Source organism: Buteo buteo, chromosome Z (assembly GCF_964188355.1).
Source record: "Buteo buteo chromosome Z, bButBut1.hap1.1, whole genome shotgun sequence".
Taxonomy (NCBI): Eukaryota; Metazoa; Chordata; class Aves; order Accipitriformes; family Accipitridae; genus Buteo; species Buteo buteo.
The window spans coordinates 50,488,389-50,506,297 of record NC_134204.1 but is presented as its reverse complement, the minus strand read 5'-3'; the positions used below and the strand labels follow the sequence as shown (position 1 = coordinate 50,506,297).

At 36.7% G+C, this 17,909-nt stretch overlaps 1 protein-coding gene across 24 annotated transcripts in view; it reads left to right on the top strand.

The window, feature by feature from the left end:
* AUH (AU RNA binding methylglutaconyl-CoA hydratase) overlaps positions 1–17,909 on the top strand; it is a 202,068-nt gene that overhangs the window by 18,836 nt on the left and 165,323 nt on the right. For all 24 annotated transcript variants that reach the window (XM_075021065.1, XM_075021077.1, XM_075021064.1 and 21 more), the window contains one exon: positions 17,342–17,428. In XM_075021065.1, the coding sequence (XP_074877166.1) occupies positions 17,342–17,428 (87 nt within the window). The remainder of the gene's footprint in view (positions 1–17,341; positions 17,429–17,909) is intronic.

The following is a 17,909-nucleotide window of genomic DNA, read 5'->3' as shown; positions in this document are numbered from 1 at the left end:
TTCCATGTGTAGATGACTTCCTGCATTTCATATGCTTGTTACCGTTAGATTTGACTTTTGGAATATAGTCCTTGTGTCACTGCTTAGGACTGCTTAGGAGTTGTTGAACTTTTTGTACAGCTACTAACTTAAATGCATCACACCTTTTTTTGTTTTCCCTTTTCTATCTTCTGTCATGTAAGGTTGTAATTAGATCGCTATTGGTGTACATGATACCATGTAAGAAATTTTTATGTTGTCCTACATGTGTAATGTAGAGATGCGCAGATGAACTTGACTGTAGTAAAGAAGACTTAACTGGAAACCTGCACAACCATCACCAGACCAGCTGTGGTGTCTCTGTGTGTGTATCAAAGTCTGAGGGCTGCAAGATTCAGTGCTGCTGAAGTCTTTGATTTGGTAGGGTAGACTAGAGGAGAGGATGCTGTATCTGAACAGTCTTTGTTTCCATGGAAGTGAGCAAAGCCGTCTTGGTATGCTTGAGATTCTCCTGTCCAGGAAGATCCTTAATATGGCATATTTTTTCATCTTTAAGCGAGCTATAAGCTGTGTAGGTTCCTGCAGGTGTATTAGAGCTAGATAACTGTTGATTTAATATTTAAAGCTACAGTAATATCTATGCAGTCTTTGCTGGTATCTTTAGGTTCTTTGAAGTCCCAAGGCAGTTCAGGTGGGTCCTCTGATACCTGTGTATGTACCAGCTTTCTGTAGGTAGCCCTCTGTAGGTGTTTTGAAGTATTTGAGTTGTTTCACTTGTGGTGAAACAGGTGTTAGCACCTATGTGCTAACAAATGCTTTGACTACTAGTGGTCTTATCTTAAAAGCTTGTACAGAGCATGGCTGGGATTGAGTTAATTTTCTTTGTAGCAGCCCTTATGGTGCTGTGTTTAGATTGGTGACCAAAACAGAGTTGATAAGACACCAGTCTTGTCACTGAACAGTACTTGCATAGCATCAGGGCCCTCTCTGCTTCTCACTCTGCCAATGAGTCAGCTGAAGGTGGGCATGAGGCTGGGAGGAGACACAGCTGGCAAGGCTGGCTTGAATTGAGCAAAGGAATATTCCATAACATATGATGTTGTACTCAGCAGTAAAACTTTTTTTTCCAGGGCAGACCTTGCTCAGGACTGGTGAGGCTTTCATCTGCCGGTGGTGGTTGATTGCTTTTGCATCATTTGTTTTCTTCTTTTTTTCCCCTGTACTTATTAAACTGCCCTTATCTCAACCCACGAGGTGTTTCCGCCTCCACCCCCCTTGCTTTTGCCATTCCATTTCTCTTTCCCATCCTGCTGGTGGGGAGTGAGCAAGCAACTGTGTGGAGGCTTACCTGCCAGCCAGAGTCAAACCCAGTACAAAACTACAGTTCTGTATGACAACAGCAATGAAATCTTGAGCTGTTAGCTGGGGTAGCTTCAAAAATGTCCTATATGGTAATGAATACCAACATAACTATAATGTTACCATACTCCTTTTTAACTTTGGTAGTGGGATGCTTGAAGTCACTTTAAGCCTGTTCCAACAGTTGTTGCAGCCCTAGAGGGTTATTCTTTTTTCCCATTCTATTTTCAGAGTGCAGTGGTGAACTCTAACTAAGAACTCAGTATTTAGGGAGGTGCTCTTTAGCTATTTTTAATCCAGAGGTATCTTTAGCACTCTTCAGGTAGAAACACAGGTTTTAGAAAAAGATTCTTTCTGTAATTCTAGGCCTTCATGGTTGGCAGTTTGTGCAAACTTTGAGAGATGACTTCTGGGGTTTCTTATTCTCACTGCTTTACCTGTGGACAGTTGCAGTTTTTTAGTGGAGTCTGGAATTGCAGCACCTTAAGAGTATTAGGTGTTAGATTAGCAGTTTGAGATATATTCATAAATTACAAAATGTTGGTTGGCTGTCTTTCTTTGTCGGCCTGCATCAGCAATGTGCCTTTGCATTAAGTGTTTCATTTCAAATGTTGGGATGGAGAAAAAGTTCTCTGTATGTAAGAGTGAAAACATTTAATTTATTTTTTTAAGATCCCTTGAAAGCTGGGTTAGTATCCTAACCTGCATTAAGACAATTCAGGAACTTTATCTGTCTTTCCAAGCTGATTGTATATCTCTCTAATAAATACATTTTAGATTCCCAAGACAGTGTTGCATATTTTGAAATGGAATTTTATTTATTGCACAGAAAACACAGAGGACTTTATTAGACAGAATCCTGTCTTCTAGTAATATCAAGTTGTTCATGGTTTGGTGATGATAAGAGGTCAGTTGAGGTGTTGAGCAATTTGGTTGACTCCAACATGATACTAGACTCATTTTAACATTGTTATGATGGAAGATGGCTATTTTACTTCATGTATTTCTCACTCTTTTCATCATCTTCAAATCCTGGTTAGAAGAAAGCAATCAAATCTTTATTATGTGTAAATTCCATGTCTGTTATAGACTCTTCTACATCTTCTCAAAGGCTGCAAGCTTAGTTTCAGATGTTGGCTAGGGCTCTTGGTGCAGTTTCAGGGAGAGCATATGGATCCATTTTTTGTCAGAAGTTATGCTCACTTGTCTCTGCTCCATATAAAATGGTTACAAACTGTGGTTTTGAGGTGGCTAAAACCAGATGAAGATCACTTTAACAGAAAGATACACATTATTGATTAGCCCTGTTAATACTAAATTGATAAGGACAACTTTGGGTAGGCCTCTGCTACCCAGGACACCACTGGTAAATGTGTTTGTGCTTAGATGAGGAACTTAATTCTTTTTAACTTCTATTAAGTACCTGTGAACTTTCGATTTTCCACTGTGGTGTCTAAGATCCAGATGTCTTCCATAATTATGAAGTCAAATTGAGTAGTCACCTCCATTTGAAATACTCATGTCATGTCTGTGGGTATTTGACATCTTGATTTGTGAAGAAAGGCTGCTGGTTTTCTTTGCAGTTCTCTGAGGTAGGTTGTCACAGTGCACTGTATGAGCTAACTAAGCCTTTACCCTGGTGGACTAAGTGCCTGTGGCACCTGGCTTCTTTACTGGTGAGGGAACTGAGCTTGCTTTGCCATTTATATCCTTAGCTGAGAAAACCTGCTGGCAAAAATAATCTGATCTCATGTGCTTGGTGGTAATGTGTGCTGGAAATAGAATACATGTACGCAACACATGGCAAAAATAGTTATTGCATGGTAAAGAATTATTTTCCATTTGCTTTTGAAAAGAATAAAAAGATCATGTAGCAGAGGTATTTAGACATATCTGAATCTATGGTATTTTCATCTTAAGACAATTTACAGCAGTTAGTTTCATATCTGCTTCCTTCTATAAATGGCATAGAATAACACATAATGCAACTATGCATATGTGTGCTAATCGCCATAGATATGAAGAAAAACTTCCAATAATTAAAAATTTTTACTTTCCCTTCTCTTGTCTTTGCCTGCCACTTACACTGGTTTCCTTTAAAGGCACCTTTGTTGTAGGTTTACTGCAGTAAAAGATATTTTTTTGCCACATTTAGCTTGAATGTGCAGCTCTTGAAAGCTTAGAGGAGAACAAAATAACTGAATCCACATAAATGTAGCATAGAGTTGCTTATATATTCACAGTTATAGTATGTTCATGCAGTGACATAGGAAAAGGTGGAGACCTGGCCATAGTGAAAATGGTATGAATCTTGTATGTAATTTAATTTTTTTATATGCAGTCAGTGGACATTTGTTTTATACCTTTAAAAAATTTTTTTCTTTGTAAAAGTAATACAGGTAAATATGAAAATCAAATTCTGAAATTTCTCTTTAGATAATTTTATCCTTGTAAAATTTTTACTTATTTCCTATTTAAGTGCTGATCCCATAGGTATGTTTTAATAAATAGAAATACACATGTGCTTCTGTTTATACAGATCTGGCAACTCTTTTATTGTCTTACACCAAAAGAAATTTAAAAGAAAAGTAAAAAAAATGGCATGCCTCTTAGTCAGATCCTGCCTGTTTTGGACAAAAACCAGTCCCCCAAAAGCTATTTAATGATAAAAAGGTGCAGGTACATAGGTGTCTACAATGTCCCTCAGTATATTCCAACTCAACGTCGGTAGCTTATGTTAATAGTGAAGGAGCAGGGTTTTGTAAGTTATAAGAAATTTAGGTTTAAAATAGTCTCTCTTTGATATTTTAACATTTCTTTGTGGAGTTCCTGTCACCAGCTGGAACCTAATGACTGCATGTGGATGGACATGGTTTTTAAGTGATTGAGCTCTGGGCTCAAATACCACCAATCTGTATAATTTGTTAAGCCCCTCCAGATGGCAGGTAATATTCTAGTGTTGGATCTCCTTTCCTTTACTTTATTTCTCTGAAGTAATTTGCTGACAAGTCTATTGTATGGTCTTTTAAAAATAGAAGAGATCCAATATCTCTGAATATTATAAAATAACAAGTCCTTAGAAAATAAAATTGAGTTTGCAACATTGGTGCTGAAAATATATTCAATGGATGGGAAATTTTGCTATTTGCAAGCATTTTCATTTATTTTTCTGAGTCAGTTTGAAACCTTTGGGGACACTGGGAATAAGGGGAAGTACTGCTTGTGAGCCGCTTAACTTGGTGCTTATGAGAAATAGAATCGCAGCTGCTGTTTTCTTGTCTGACCTTTGTGTGAACAAAGCATAATTAAGAGATGTTCCTGCTCATGGCTCAAATACTTACTAGTCCTTACTTTCACACAGTACTGTATGGAATGGCAAGACTTTGGCCTTGAGTGCTGGCCCAGCATTAATATGAGCCAGAGATGTTTGTGCAGGAATGCCAGACATTTTAATGCCTTTTTTTTTTTTTTTTTTAGTTCAATATTTAAGCTTTCTGAATAGACTTAAAGTGACCAAAGCTGAGCTCCATATATTTAGCCTTGAAGGCTCTTCTTCTGAGTTTTCCCACAAAAGTCCTTGTTCTTCTTACCTGCTGTAGCTTGAAAAGCTTCCCAGTCAAGCTCAGTAGTCTCAGTAGTCACCTCATCTAATCTTTCTAAGGCTATTCCTTCAAATCTTACCTCAAGTTTGTTTGTGGTCTGCTGTATGCAGAGAACGATCATCTTGTAATTGGGAAGCAACAAGTCATGATTATTGTTACAGATATTCTTCACAAGGTGTGTTTATTTTCATATGCTACTTGCTTCATTTACCTGCCTCTTTAAATCTTCCACTGCAAGTATCACTTGCTGTATAGCTACACAGAATCCAGTGGCGCTGAATCTTGACCTGCTGGAAGTTTCTGGCTAATATACGAACATGACTAATACTGATCATTGAGAGGGGGAAGGAGAAAAAAAAAAAAGGCAGCTAAAGATTTACTGGGTGATGCTTTTCAGATGAAGGGATAGGATGGAGGGTAACGAAGAAGATGAAAAAGGCTTTCACCCATGCCTTTATCTACATTCAGGTGATACAACAGTTCAAACTGTGGTTTTTCTCAGGAAGAACTCCTCCTTTCTTTAATAGGATTTATAGCTGAATACTGACTTAAGGACTTCTTTAGAAGAGATTCTGACTTTCTCTTTTTTACCACATAACACACTTCCTCGTTTTGTATTTACAGCTCATAAAACTGGGTGTGCTGTTAGTTAACTATTTTTGTAATTATTGCTAATCAAAATAGATAAACCCAGCAGTATCAATTCCTTTTAACATTAAAAAAACATACGTGCAGTGGTCAGATATGTGGTATATGCAAAAGATTTGAGTCAGTCATCTGCAGTAGTGCAATGAAAAATGTCTATTTCTGATTACTTAATTTACTAGAAATCGAATTGGAACTAACAGCAGGTTGCTCAAAATTTTAGATGTGTTCATACTTCTTTGAGTTGAAAGGCTTAGTACTATTTACTAAGAATGTTCAGTCTGAATATCACTATTCATTTAAGGTTAAAGAAGAAAGGTGATGAATCTCACCACTAGCAAATTTTAGGAATGCCTGGTTATTAATTAGAAGGTAGAAAACTGTGTGTCACTTGTCATTATAGGGGTTAGATAGTAGGAAACTCACTGCATAACTATAGCAATTGATACAAATGAGTTGCGGTGCTACATTAATGATACTTTTTTCAGTAGTAGTAGTGTTAAAATATCCATACATTTTTATTCTATTGAGTAAATTACTTTTAGTTCTTTGTTTAAAAAACAAGAACTCTGGTGCTGATCTTTTCAGAGGATTTTCTTATGGAAGGTGTAGAATAAATGGAAATCACAATTTATGATTCCACTGTTAGTTTGGAGCTAAATAGTAGCGTAAAAAATGCAGCTTTTATGGTTGTCTAATTTGAACTATGTTATGCTGTATAAGAATTCAGTTATGTTTCATTACCAGAAAGTAAGTGCACATCATGTTATAGGCATGATGTAGAAGTTCTCTTAGTGAAGGTTGAATTTGAAAATGAAAAGTGATTTGAGGAAGTTGGGTGTTCAGACTACCAGAGTGACTGGATTAAAGAAGTACTTCGGTAATGCTTATTGTGGAAATAACATAGAAATACAAGTGACATAGGAAGTAGCTTTGCCTTTTTTTTTTTTTTTTTTTTTTTTTAAAAAAGCAGCTCTGTATTGAATAATAATTGCAACATACATTGCTTTTTATTAAATACTGATAATTACCATTACTCTGATGTGCAGTGTAAACTCATGGTCTTCTGGTGTTTAAGTAGCTGAGCTGTCGTATGAGGGATTATTTGAAGATTGGGACAAACAGGTTTGTCATGATTTGATTGCTCTAGAGGTCTGTATTTGTGGTTCCTAGCCACTTACTAGGTGAACTTCACTGCTGCCACCACTGTCTTCTCCTCCTGGATCTTCTCCACTGATTCTGTATCTGTCTGAGAGTCAAGGATGATGCAGCCTCCATGCCTGTCTTCTGCTAGTCCTGATAGCTGGCCTGACAGAAGTCACTAGAAGTGAGGCATAGCACAGAATCAAAGTTAATATTGTCTTAACTTACTGTTTGGAAACAGGTAACTATCCTGTCTCATACTTTTCCACCAGTAGTGGTCTCTTTCATGTGCCATGGAAGAAACTGCAAGAAGCCCTGTTGTGATAGTTCCACAAAGTTTTGGCTCCGTAAGAGGATACTAGGGACTAAGGAGTGACTGAGGTAGTTGTTAGATGATGGAAGTGTCACAAAGAAAACTGGTTGGTGTTTGGGAAAAAATTGGCTTTGGTTTTAAGAGGTGAGATTAGGATCCTTATAATGATTCTTTTTTTTCCCCTTCTGCAAGCAAAGATGAATTCAGAAAAGGCTTGTGAGGTGTAAGCTGCCTTTTTTGTGGCGGGAAAGGTTAACAGGAGGAATACTGTTGGGTGCTTCTAAATTTAGAGCTGGACAGACAGGATGGAAAAAGAGCCATCTGACTTTAATCTATATAAGGTCTGAATTTGCATAGGCATTGAAAAGGGATTGTAGAACTTTTGTATATAAAGTTAGGGTCGTTTATATTCAGGGTTCCTGGATTTGAGGAGGAAACCTGTCTGAATTAACACCTTGGCCTTTGAGAAAGACTTGGGATTCAAAAGTTAAAAGGAAAACAAAAGTAAAAAAAACCCCAAAGTTGTACCTTATGAAATATTCCACTCATGGCATCTGATTTAGCAGCTAGTGCTTTAAATATGCTGATCTGAGTGTAAATTATTGCAAGATATGAGATAACCTATAGTAGTGGAGCTACAAGACTGCCATCTTACTGGAGGGAATGCTTAGGACTGGCATTCTGCCACAGGCTTACATATATAGAAATTGCAGACATTTTCTTTGTTCTTCACAGTTTGATGATTCTCAGGAGCTTTCTGTGACACAGAGGGGATATGTGCAAAAAGTGCAGATATCCAAGTCATGTTAATAAATTATGACAGCAAATCTTATATGGAAGACTGTCAATATCAGTTTTGACTTAAAAATCATATATCCACATTTAGAGAACTTCAGTTATATAAAGTCTTGCATAAAAATTAATAATTTTATTCATTTAAATTACTTAGGAAACTTACGTAGCATCCTTCATGCAAAACTGTTTTTCCCTTGACTAAAATGCTTTCAGCCAGCATCATTCTCATTTTGTTTTGAAATTTAGAATACACCTTGCTTTTTATCAAAGTTACATGTAAATGCATTTTTCTTTGTACTCAGTTCAGGTAGTGTCTGCAAAAACTTGTGTCTATACCAGTGTGCAATAGGATTCATGGTTGCTGTCAATAAAGCAAATGTTTACTAGAGAAAGTAGGTGGTTACTCTCAAGTTATGAAAGGTGAATTATGAAGTCTGCTGCTTTAAAAACCCTGTGATAACCATATGTTGTGAACTAGTTTCTTAGAAGAAATGTTATTTAACAGGTAATATGAAAAATGTATCGTAACCTTCTTAATATATTTGTGTAACAGTACCAAAGGCGGAGAGACAACCCAATTAGATAGGCATAGGGCCAAGGTCTGTGTTTCTAGCCAGCGGATGTTTGTTTATAGCTCTTTGGGGCTTCAGAGCCAGCTTGTAAGTATATTAATTCACTCTTAAGGCTGGGTCCCATGGTAATGTACTGGTTTTACTCTTTTGGTTCCTTATACATTGCATACTGAAATTTCTTCCTAATGATCATGAGCATATGTATGCTTATTTATATTCATTTCAAATCATTCTGGATCTTTATAGTGTGCTGACTTTCTAAAATTTTTGTGCATCTGAAAAATTGAGTTATGAATACTTACATATAACTTGTGGAGTTCTCCATTCCATTTTATATGAGAAGATTTTCGGCACTTGCTTAATATTTTATGATACGTTACTGACTTCTTTACAGCTGTGGTTTTTGTTTCCTACCAAATTTGTTTAAATGGCTAAAGTGTGGGTTTTTGGGGGTTGTTTTTTTGTTGTTGTTCTTTTTTAAATCCCAGTATGAAATGCACTCAAATGTAGAGATCCAAGTCATACTTGCCATGTAAAAGTGGTGATAATGTCTGTTCAATTTCAAATTAAAAAATAAGTATCAAGGAAAAATTTAAGTATGAGAAGATATGAGAGTTTGGATGAAACTGTTTGGAGACTGAGTCTAAATGTCATGGGATTCCTTCCTCATTGAAAAGTTCTGAGGTACTCTACAGTACAGGCAAAATTAATGTGAGTCGTAGATTTTTATCTCTCCCTAAGGAATAAGAAAACAACAAAAAAAGGGTTATATAAAGCCATATTTTGCCAACAAATATTTTTCTCCGAGAGATTAATCTTTGAGGAAATGATCTTTTAATTTAAATTTTACCTCTTTCTTGCACATGTTTGATTTAAAGTTTAAAATATGAAATCTCAGAGAACAGAAAAAGTACAGAGTAAATTGCACTGCTTTCTGAGTAAGGTCTTTCTTTTCAGTAGTACTTATAAAAGAAGCTGATCCTCGGAAGCAAATTGCTAGTAGTTCTTTGTTTAGTAGGTATTTCAGTAATATTTTTTCCCTTTCTCTTTATCCTTAACTTTCAGATATCTCATACCTCACAACTAAAAACCGTCACTCTTGATGAAGTTGTTTCATTTCTTAATGTCTGAATTAGTAACTGAGTTCTTAGTATTGATAGAATCAATTAAAATATAAAATCTTGGAAATATTTAGGAATACACTGGATCGTATTCAGTACATTATAAGTTTATTTGGTGTGTTCTGTATCTTTTAGACATTTAGATTTGAATATTCCTTTTTATTCTTAAAAAAATTTGAAAAAGAGCTTTCTTCCTGTCCTTTAATCTCTGAAATATCCATTATGTATTTTTGGAGGAGGTGTTTATTCATCTTACCCTTGGAAAATGGGACGGACTAGCAAAGAGTAATTCAGAAATACTGCTCAGGTATGCCAAGATATGTTTAGGATGGAAGAAGCTCAGCTGGAGCTCAAACTAGCAAAAGGTGTCAAGACTAACAAGGAAAACTTCTGTAGGTATGTTAGTACAAAGCAGAAGTTCAAGCCAAATGTAGGTCCACTGGCAGCTTAGTTATGAATGACACAGGAAAAGGCAGAAGTACTCCGTTTTGTCTTTGCCTTGGTCTGCATGGGAGAGGTCAGCTCCCAAGTCTCTGTGCCAAGAAACAACAACAAAGTAAACCCTAAACCACTGACAGTAGAGGAGGACTGACTTAAGGTCCATCTGTACCAGTTGGACACATGCACCTGAACAGGATCCAATGGGATGCATCTGAGTTGGTGCACTGGAGAGCCACTATCTATCATATTTGAAAGGTCTTTGAAGACCTAAGAGACTGGAAAAGGGCAAAAATCACACCACTCTGCAAAAAGGAAAATTTGGGAAACTACAGACCAGTCAATATCACTTCAGCCTCTGGGGAAATTATGGAACAAGTGTTTGTGGAAGTTGTTTCCAGGCACATGAAAGACAAGAAAGCGGCTGGGAAAACCCAACTCAAATTTACCAAAGGTAAATTGAGCTTGACTAACCTGATTGCCTTCTGTGATGAAATCACATGCTTAGTGGATGAGAGAAGAGTTATGGATGCAAACTACCTTGACTTTAACAAGGCATTCGACATGTTCTGCCCTAACATCCCTGTAGTTGGTAAGATACTGTCTGGACATACAGACCGTAAAAAGTGGCTCACGTACCAAGATCAAAGGATGCTGTAGTGTTAATGACTTAAAGTCAAACTGTCAGCTGGTCACAAGTGGAGTTCCTTGAGGGTCGATACTGGGTCTGGTAGTACTATTCAGTATCTTTGTAAATATTCTAAGGGTAGGACTGGACCCTCACTGCGTTTGCAGATGTCTTTAAAGTGGAAGGAGAGGCAGGTGTTTGGGAAGGAGGAGCCACCATTCAGAGAGACCTTGACAGCCTGGGAAATTGGGCCAACAAGAATTGCACGAGGCTTAACAAAGATAAATATGAAGTCCTGCACCTGGAATGGAAAAATCTTAAGTGGCAGAACAGGCTGGGGACTGACTGGCTGCAAAGGACCTGGGGCTTCTGGGGGACAGCAAGCTTAACATGAGCTAGCAGTGTACCATGGCAGTAAAGAAGGCGGACAGTGTCCTGGACTGCATCAGGAAAAGAACTATCAGCATATCAAGGCATGTGCTTGTTCTACTCAGTGCTTAGTAGGCCAGCAGAAGGTGATTAGAGGGTTGGAGATTGCTGAGGCGGGAGAGCTCACTGGTCTTCCTGTGCATGGTAGATATGGAGGAAAGTACTCTATTTGCAAGGATGTATATTCAGTGACAGAAGAGGCAGTGGGCACAAGTTCCTTTAGGAGAATTCTGTCCAGATGAAATAAATTCTTCATTGTGAGAAGATTGATTAAGAATTGAACATAGGAGTGATTTTCCCAGAGAAGTGGTGGAATCTCCCTTGCCAGCAGTATTAAAGACTTGAAAGAACCCTGGATGAGCTAATCTAGGGCTGTGCATTTGACAGAAGGTTATACCAGGTGATCCCCAGAGATTTCTTCCAGTCTAGACTTTTCTATTATTCTACGAAATAGGTGATAATCTTTTTTGTTACTTTTTGAAAGATGGTCCAGAATAGTTAATGTTTATGAAGCATTCTGTTTGTTCTTAATTGATCAGACTGGACTCATTTTTGATCAAGACTACAGTCAGTAGTAGCTCTAATGGTTAGAGATTGATGATCCAAGTATCCTGGGTCTGGCTGGGATGAGAGGTGCAATGGAACTCTTACTGGAATGCATGCATGTTTTGTCTGCAAAGCATAAAACATTTTTTCTTTCACACAGGCAAGAAATTTCAGTAGTGGTTGACTTTTTTTTGTACTGTGATTTGTCAAGTGTATAGCTTTACACACAGAAAAATGGTAGTTGAAAGCAAAATAAAAATCATTAATCTACATGGTGACATTATTATAAAATTTCAGTTATGCTTTTGTGGTTTTTTTTAAAGGATTTTTAAGGATATTAGCTTGAAGTGTATATCTGTCAGCAGAATAATATTTGTAACTTATTTTTTACTGTGGTGTGTATATATATAACACTATTTAAACAGTTTTGCTCATCGTAAACTTGACACTATCACTAAATAAATTTATTTGTTCATGAGGTATTGCAGTTTCTGTTCAAAATTGGGAAGTAAGAATCCTGAAGAGATTTCAGGATGTAAAAGGTTTATTTCTGAAATTATTGGAAATTTGAGAAAAAATTGTTGGTAAATCTTTCTGAGTTTGAACTTAAGTTGGCTATAATGTTGTCCTCAAATATGTACATACAGCTCCCTTTTGGGGTATTCCTAACCTCATAAAAGTTGATTGAGGTTCTGCTAATGATTTCAGCTAAACTTGGATTTCTTGCAATGGCTTCTCTAGGAGATGTGCGCTTCTGCCTTTGAGGAAAGATATCTACATGTACCATAATGGGTGGGGTTTTTTGTAGTAGTTACAAGTTAATCTATGATATATGTCAAAGTTGGCCATTTGCCTCAGTATTTTAATTCGGTATCTTAAGTGTCTATTTTTCTGTGTGGAGAAGGAGGGATATTAATTCACAGTCTGCTTAATTACTTTGTGTGGGAATAAGCTGTGGGCACATAGCAGTTCTTAACCTTTTAATTGATGAGGTAGTACATGTTTTGTACTCCCAGTTGAAAGCATTGTAAGTTTCCTTCATAAATTCCTTAACCTGTTTCATTGGATTATTAAGGTGATGCCTCTCTGCTTTGCAGTTTTCAGTGTTCCTAGTTCTTGCCAACAAGGTACAGGGGAATTGGACAGAGTATGCAAAAGAGTATCTTTTGGTATGCTGACAGAATTGGTTGATCTGTGTTTAGCAAGATCAAAGGGCAAGCTCAAAATAACATTGCTATGGTAAGAATTTAATATTTTACTCTACGTCAAATGCCTGTGCATGTGTCACTTCCTTTCCTCTTCTCAGAGAAAAGGCACTTTGGGCACTTTTTGCTACTTGTTAGAATAACTGCACTGTGTAATTTTGGTGTGCCAGGTTTCTAAAAGACTTAACTTTTTAATAAAAATACTTATTGCATAAAGTTAGAATTTTAAGCATGGTGTGTAAACCATTAAATTTTATGCCTTGTTAGTTTACAGCTTTTGTGGCGTACTTTGGAAGTATGTGTTAAATCATAGGATAGAATAGTACTGTACAAGAAAATTTCTAGGCATTTATGGTATTTGGAAAGTGAGGCTTATACAAAGATGCTGGAACAGATTTTTCAAACACAACACTTAGCTTTTCAACAGTATATAAATTCTGTTTAGAAAGTGTGTGAAAATATCCAAATATGGCAAGAGGCATGGGTTCAGAGTAATTACTGTGAAACTTGGTTTCTTTTGGTGTGTTCTCTAAGTTAAATAGCCATCCTTGTCATATAGACATGTAGGTGGAAAAAAATTCTGGTGAATAATAGCAATATGCCTATCTTGCTGGACTGCCCTTGGCTTTCTCAAATAAACATTTTCTCTGGCATCATTGTGAAATGCAAGTCAGGCACACGCTGCAAAAACTCCCTGGACTGACAGTATACAACAGCCATTGAGTAGCCAAATGTTTAAAAACATGCAAAGAGAGTTAATTGATTACATCAGGGTTTTTATACTTATGGGAAGTAAGGTAAAAAATAACTAACCTTTTGATGTTCTTCCAGTATTGGAGGGGGGAAATAAGAAAGTGATGGATGAAAATTAAACGGATTTTCTTTTGGGTTAGCAAACCTCAGTAGAAGTGTAGGTAGTATTTAAACCAGCACGCATCTTCTTCACAGTAGTTTCAACGGTTGATCTGCATGTACCAGTTTATGTACTTGCTGCTCAGCAGGTCTCCAAAAGACTGCTGCTTGTACTGATATTTTGCCAACAGGACTTCATTGGAAGTCTTCAGGGAAGTTCTCTCCTACTAGTTTGCTTCATAAATTTGGAAGTGATGCTTCTGTGAATTAAGTTGATTCAAGAAGAGTTTATTCACAAGTGGAGAGTACTTGTCTTAATCCTAATGTAGCTGTTGGAGGAAGTGGCTGATTGCGCTGTCAGTGTAGTCTTTCGCGGTTGCACTTCTCTTTTGTCCTCTACTGCTAGTAATTTGAAAAACGACACTCTGTAGTCTTTAAAAGGGGAGTTCTTAAAGTGCTGGGAGCAGAGAGGTGAGAATTGGGGAGCATGACTCCTAGAACCATAGTTGGTTTTGACGAGCTTTTGCTGCATTTTGGAGTAGATGAGATTCAATTAGTGGGACAAAGCATTGAGATGCTAGAAAGAGTAATACGGAGAAAACAGTGATTCATGCTTCAGCACAAACTGGATGGATATGGGGATGTAATTACAGTGTACAATCAAATCTGCAACAGTTAGTTTGCCTCTGCTCACTGGTAGCTCAGGTTCCCCATTTCTTATATCTTTGGGTTGAAGGACTTAGAGATCCCAGTGTTCAGTGTGGTGTGGAGTCACGGACACACAGTACAGCCTCTGGAGTCTGTTGTGAGTGGATGTGGGGAAGCAGATATGCCAAATGTGGCCCCAGATTTCAGCTGTGGCCCCTGGGAAAGTTGCAGAGGTTCATTTTGTGAGAGTTTTTGTCGTTTGAAGAGCTTAGCTACTTTTTTGCTCTCAGCAGTTGAGCAAATACTATTTTCAGATACTTTAAAGTAGGAAACTTGGGGTGAGAGGAGGGATCTTTGATTTCAGTAGCTGAGAGAGCAGAAGTCTCTGGTTGAACCTGCACTCTCCTTCATGGCTGTCTTCAGAAACTTGTCCTTTCCTACTTGTGACTTGAGAAGACATTTCGAAGAAATATGTGAAGAGTTCTCTGCTATATGGGTCAAGGAATTCTTCAAGAATTCTTTGATCAGTGTTTGAATCTTGTAACAGGAACAAAAGTATTAAGTCAGTGGCAGTTCCATCTCTTGTGAACCAGAGGATGCCAAGGCGGGTGTTCTGTTGGAGTGCAGCGAATGGTTTCTGCCTAAAGCTCTTCTCTCTGAAAAAGCTTCAGTTACTATTATTATGCTTTGGAGAGCTAAAATAGGAAAGGGTTAGGAAAAGAACTTTTTCCATTTCCTTGACAGTTATGAGAGAGAAATACTAAATAAGGGAAATGTAAGATTACAGAAGTTGGTTAGGGTGCTAAGATAAGCTATTGTACTAGGATTTTTTTTACAGTACTCAAAAAGATTAAATTTTCAGCTACCTTTTAAGCCATTCTTACAAAAATTTTTGTTGAAAATTTAATAGATATCTGTAAAAATCTTCAAGGAAACATGTATTTTAAATGAAGGAAGAAGTCTGCAGTTAGTATATTTTTGTTTTAGAAGGGTTGGGTTTTTTGGGGTTGAGTCCAACTGTTTACTTAACAGTAATACTAGAGGTGTTTTTTAGGTTCAGTGCCTCTCTTTTGAAGTTTTCTTTTTTATACTTTTCAAGGGTACGCCCGGTGAGCAGGATTTCAGTGTGTGGAAGGTTTGAGTGAGATTGCACAGCCATGCAGTTTTCTTGTTCATAAAGCACGCAGTTTCTTGTTCCTATATAGGCAATGGTCTGGACAGAATTGTAGAAGCTAGACCCAGACATTAACTGATATCAGAGGAGTGATATTTTTTCATTTGCACACTTGCTGATACAACTTTTAAAGCAGGTTTTGTCATGAAGTTTTAAAATGCTCCTTTTAGCTACAGAACCCTATACATAAATGCATTTGTGAAACTTGCTTGCAGTTTTATATGATTTAGAGTTCTATCCAGATTTATGGATGGAAATTTTGTTTGCTTTTCAGGTTCCTGGCAAGATTTCTGTGTGCATTGATTATGAATTACTAAAGTAGCAACTGTAATTTTGCTGCAGCTTAGACTTGACCACAGTAATTCCTGTTTTATCCTGCTGCTCAACTGGTCTGTCACACTGTCTTCGGTTGGGGCATATCGTAGAAGGTTGTTTGGAAGCTTTTGGCAAGTTGTCTGATAGTGTAAATTAAACTTGACATTATTTAGCGGGAAACATGCAAATGCAGTCAGGACTGATGCTTCATTGTTTTTATATTGACATGCATAGAAGGAGAACAAAAGTCTTAGTGAAATGAGGAACTTTGCTGTGATGGAAGTAGAAACAGAGATACAGAGCTGCTTTGTGAGGCATGTTACCTTAAAACAGTAAATGGATGTCTATCAGAAAATGTCAGGTTGAGATACTGATTTTCACGGAGCTAGACTAGAGTTGTGAATTTCAACTAATGCTGCCAACAAAAGTATATCTAAAACTGTATTTGATGAAGAGGGTCAAGAGGGTCTAGCATGAGTTAAGTCCAGAAAGGTAAAAAGGGGAGCCTATGACTGCTTAATTTAAAATTCAAAGATACAATCTTAACTTCATCTGAGTCTGATGCATTTTCCTGAATGGATAGTATTTTGATTCTTAGGGTAGAGAAACATAACACTGTTTTTTGCTTTGGTTATATGCCTTCTTTAGCCTTTTCAGGCATATGCCAAGACACTAACTTAATAGCTTTATTTGTACCAAATAGAAAAAATACACACTAAGTTGCAGTGGGAATGTTGCACTTCTTTGGAGAATAAATGTGTATATGCAGGTTTTGTCTTTTTCATGTATTCTTCTTCTATAAGAAAGATGGACTTCCTGTCTTACTCTGTATTTCGCTATTATTACTGTCTATTTCTTTTTCTTTACACATTCATGAGAGAAAATGTTGGGTTTGTATATCGGTGAATTTTTAAAAACACATTTTTGTAACCATCTCTAGTTCCAGTGTGCTTTTTAAACGTGAAGAAATAGATTAAAAAATTAAAATTTTAGCTTTTTGTGGAACAGCAACAAATGTGGTATTTCACATTCAAAAATACATTTCAGTAAAGTGAGTTGAAATACGGTACTAGGCCCACTCTAGAATTTTTTATTTACGTAAATCTAGTCTGTTAATGTAAACACATGCACCCTAGGTATTTTATGATCTACCAATAAAAGAATAACAAGAGCACAATATGAAAAACACGTATTTATCAGACTTTGTGACACAGTTGGGAAAATAAAAGTGTATGTCAGGTGAAATATTAACATAAATACTGTTGTTCATAAACTAATATGGGAAGAAGAAATGTCACTGGGAAGAATATACTTAGTGAAAAACTGGTGGTGGTTAATTCGATTTTGTTGTTGTTGTTGTTGTTGTTTGGGTTTTTTTAGTTTTGTTTCTGTTTTTCCTTGATAAACAGTCCATGTTTTCCTTGAAATCTGTGGGAAATGAATGTCACCAGTTTGAACTGCCCTTGTTTCAAAGTAGACTTAAATTTTTTTTGGAATACAGGAATATTTTACTTTTGAAAATGTATTTACAGTAGTGTATATGGCTTGCTAACATATATGTGAAATGTCACTTACAGGTGCTGACCTTAAAGAAAGAGCAAAAATGCACTCAAGTGAAGTTAGTTCTTTTGTCTCAAAAGCAAGAGCAACTATAAATGAAATGGGTATGTAACCTCTCCCTTGAACAATGTTATTTTAACTGTAACCTGAGAAGGGTTAGATCAGAGGAATGACATAAATGTGCATGTTTAATTCTTGACAGGTAGTAGAATATCCACAACTATTTATATTGTTAAATGCGAATCGCAGTGCCTTACTTCTTTTAAAATGTTCCTAATTTAATTGGACTTTTTTTTTTTTTTAGAATGCTAGAAAAAGCTAAATCTCAGCTGAAATATAGGTGATTTGCCCTGCTGTTTTCATAAAGGATGGATTGTTCAGTGACATCCAAGTACTTTAGAATTTAATTTTTACTGTTGAATTCTTGTGGTTAGTATAATTAATACAGTCTTTAATACATTTTAGAAACACGTTAAATGTCAGCTGTTGATAGCAAGTTAGCTACTAAGACCATCTAAACTTTTGTTTAATATGCACTTGTTTTGGTGTAGTAAAACCTGTTAATAGTTTGGGATTTTAATTGAA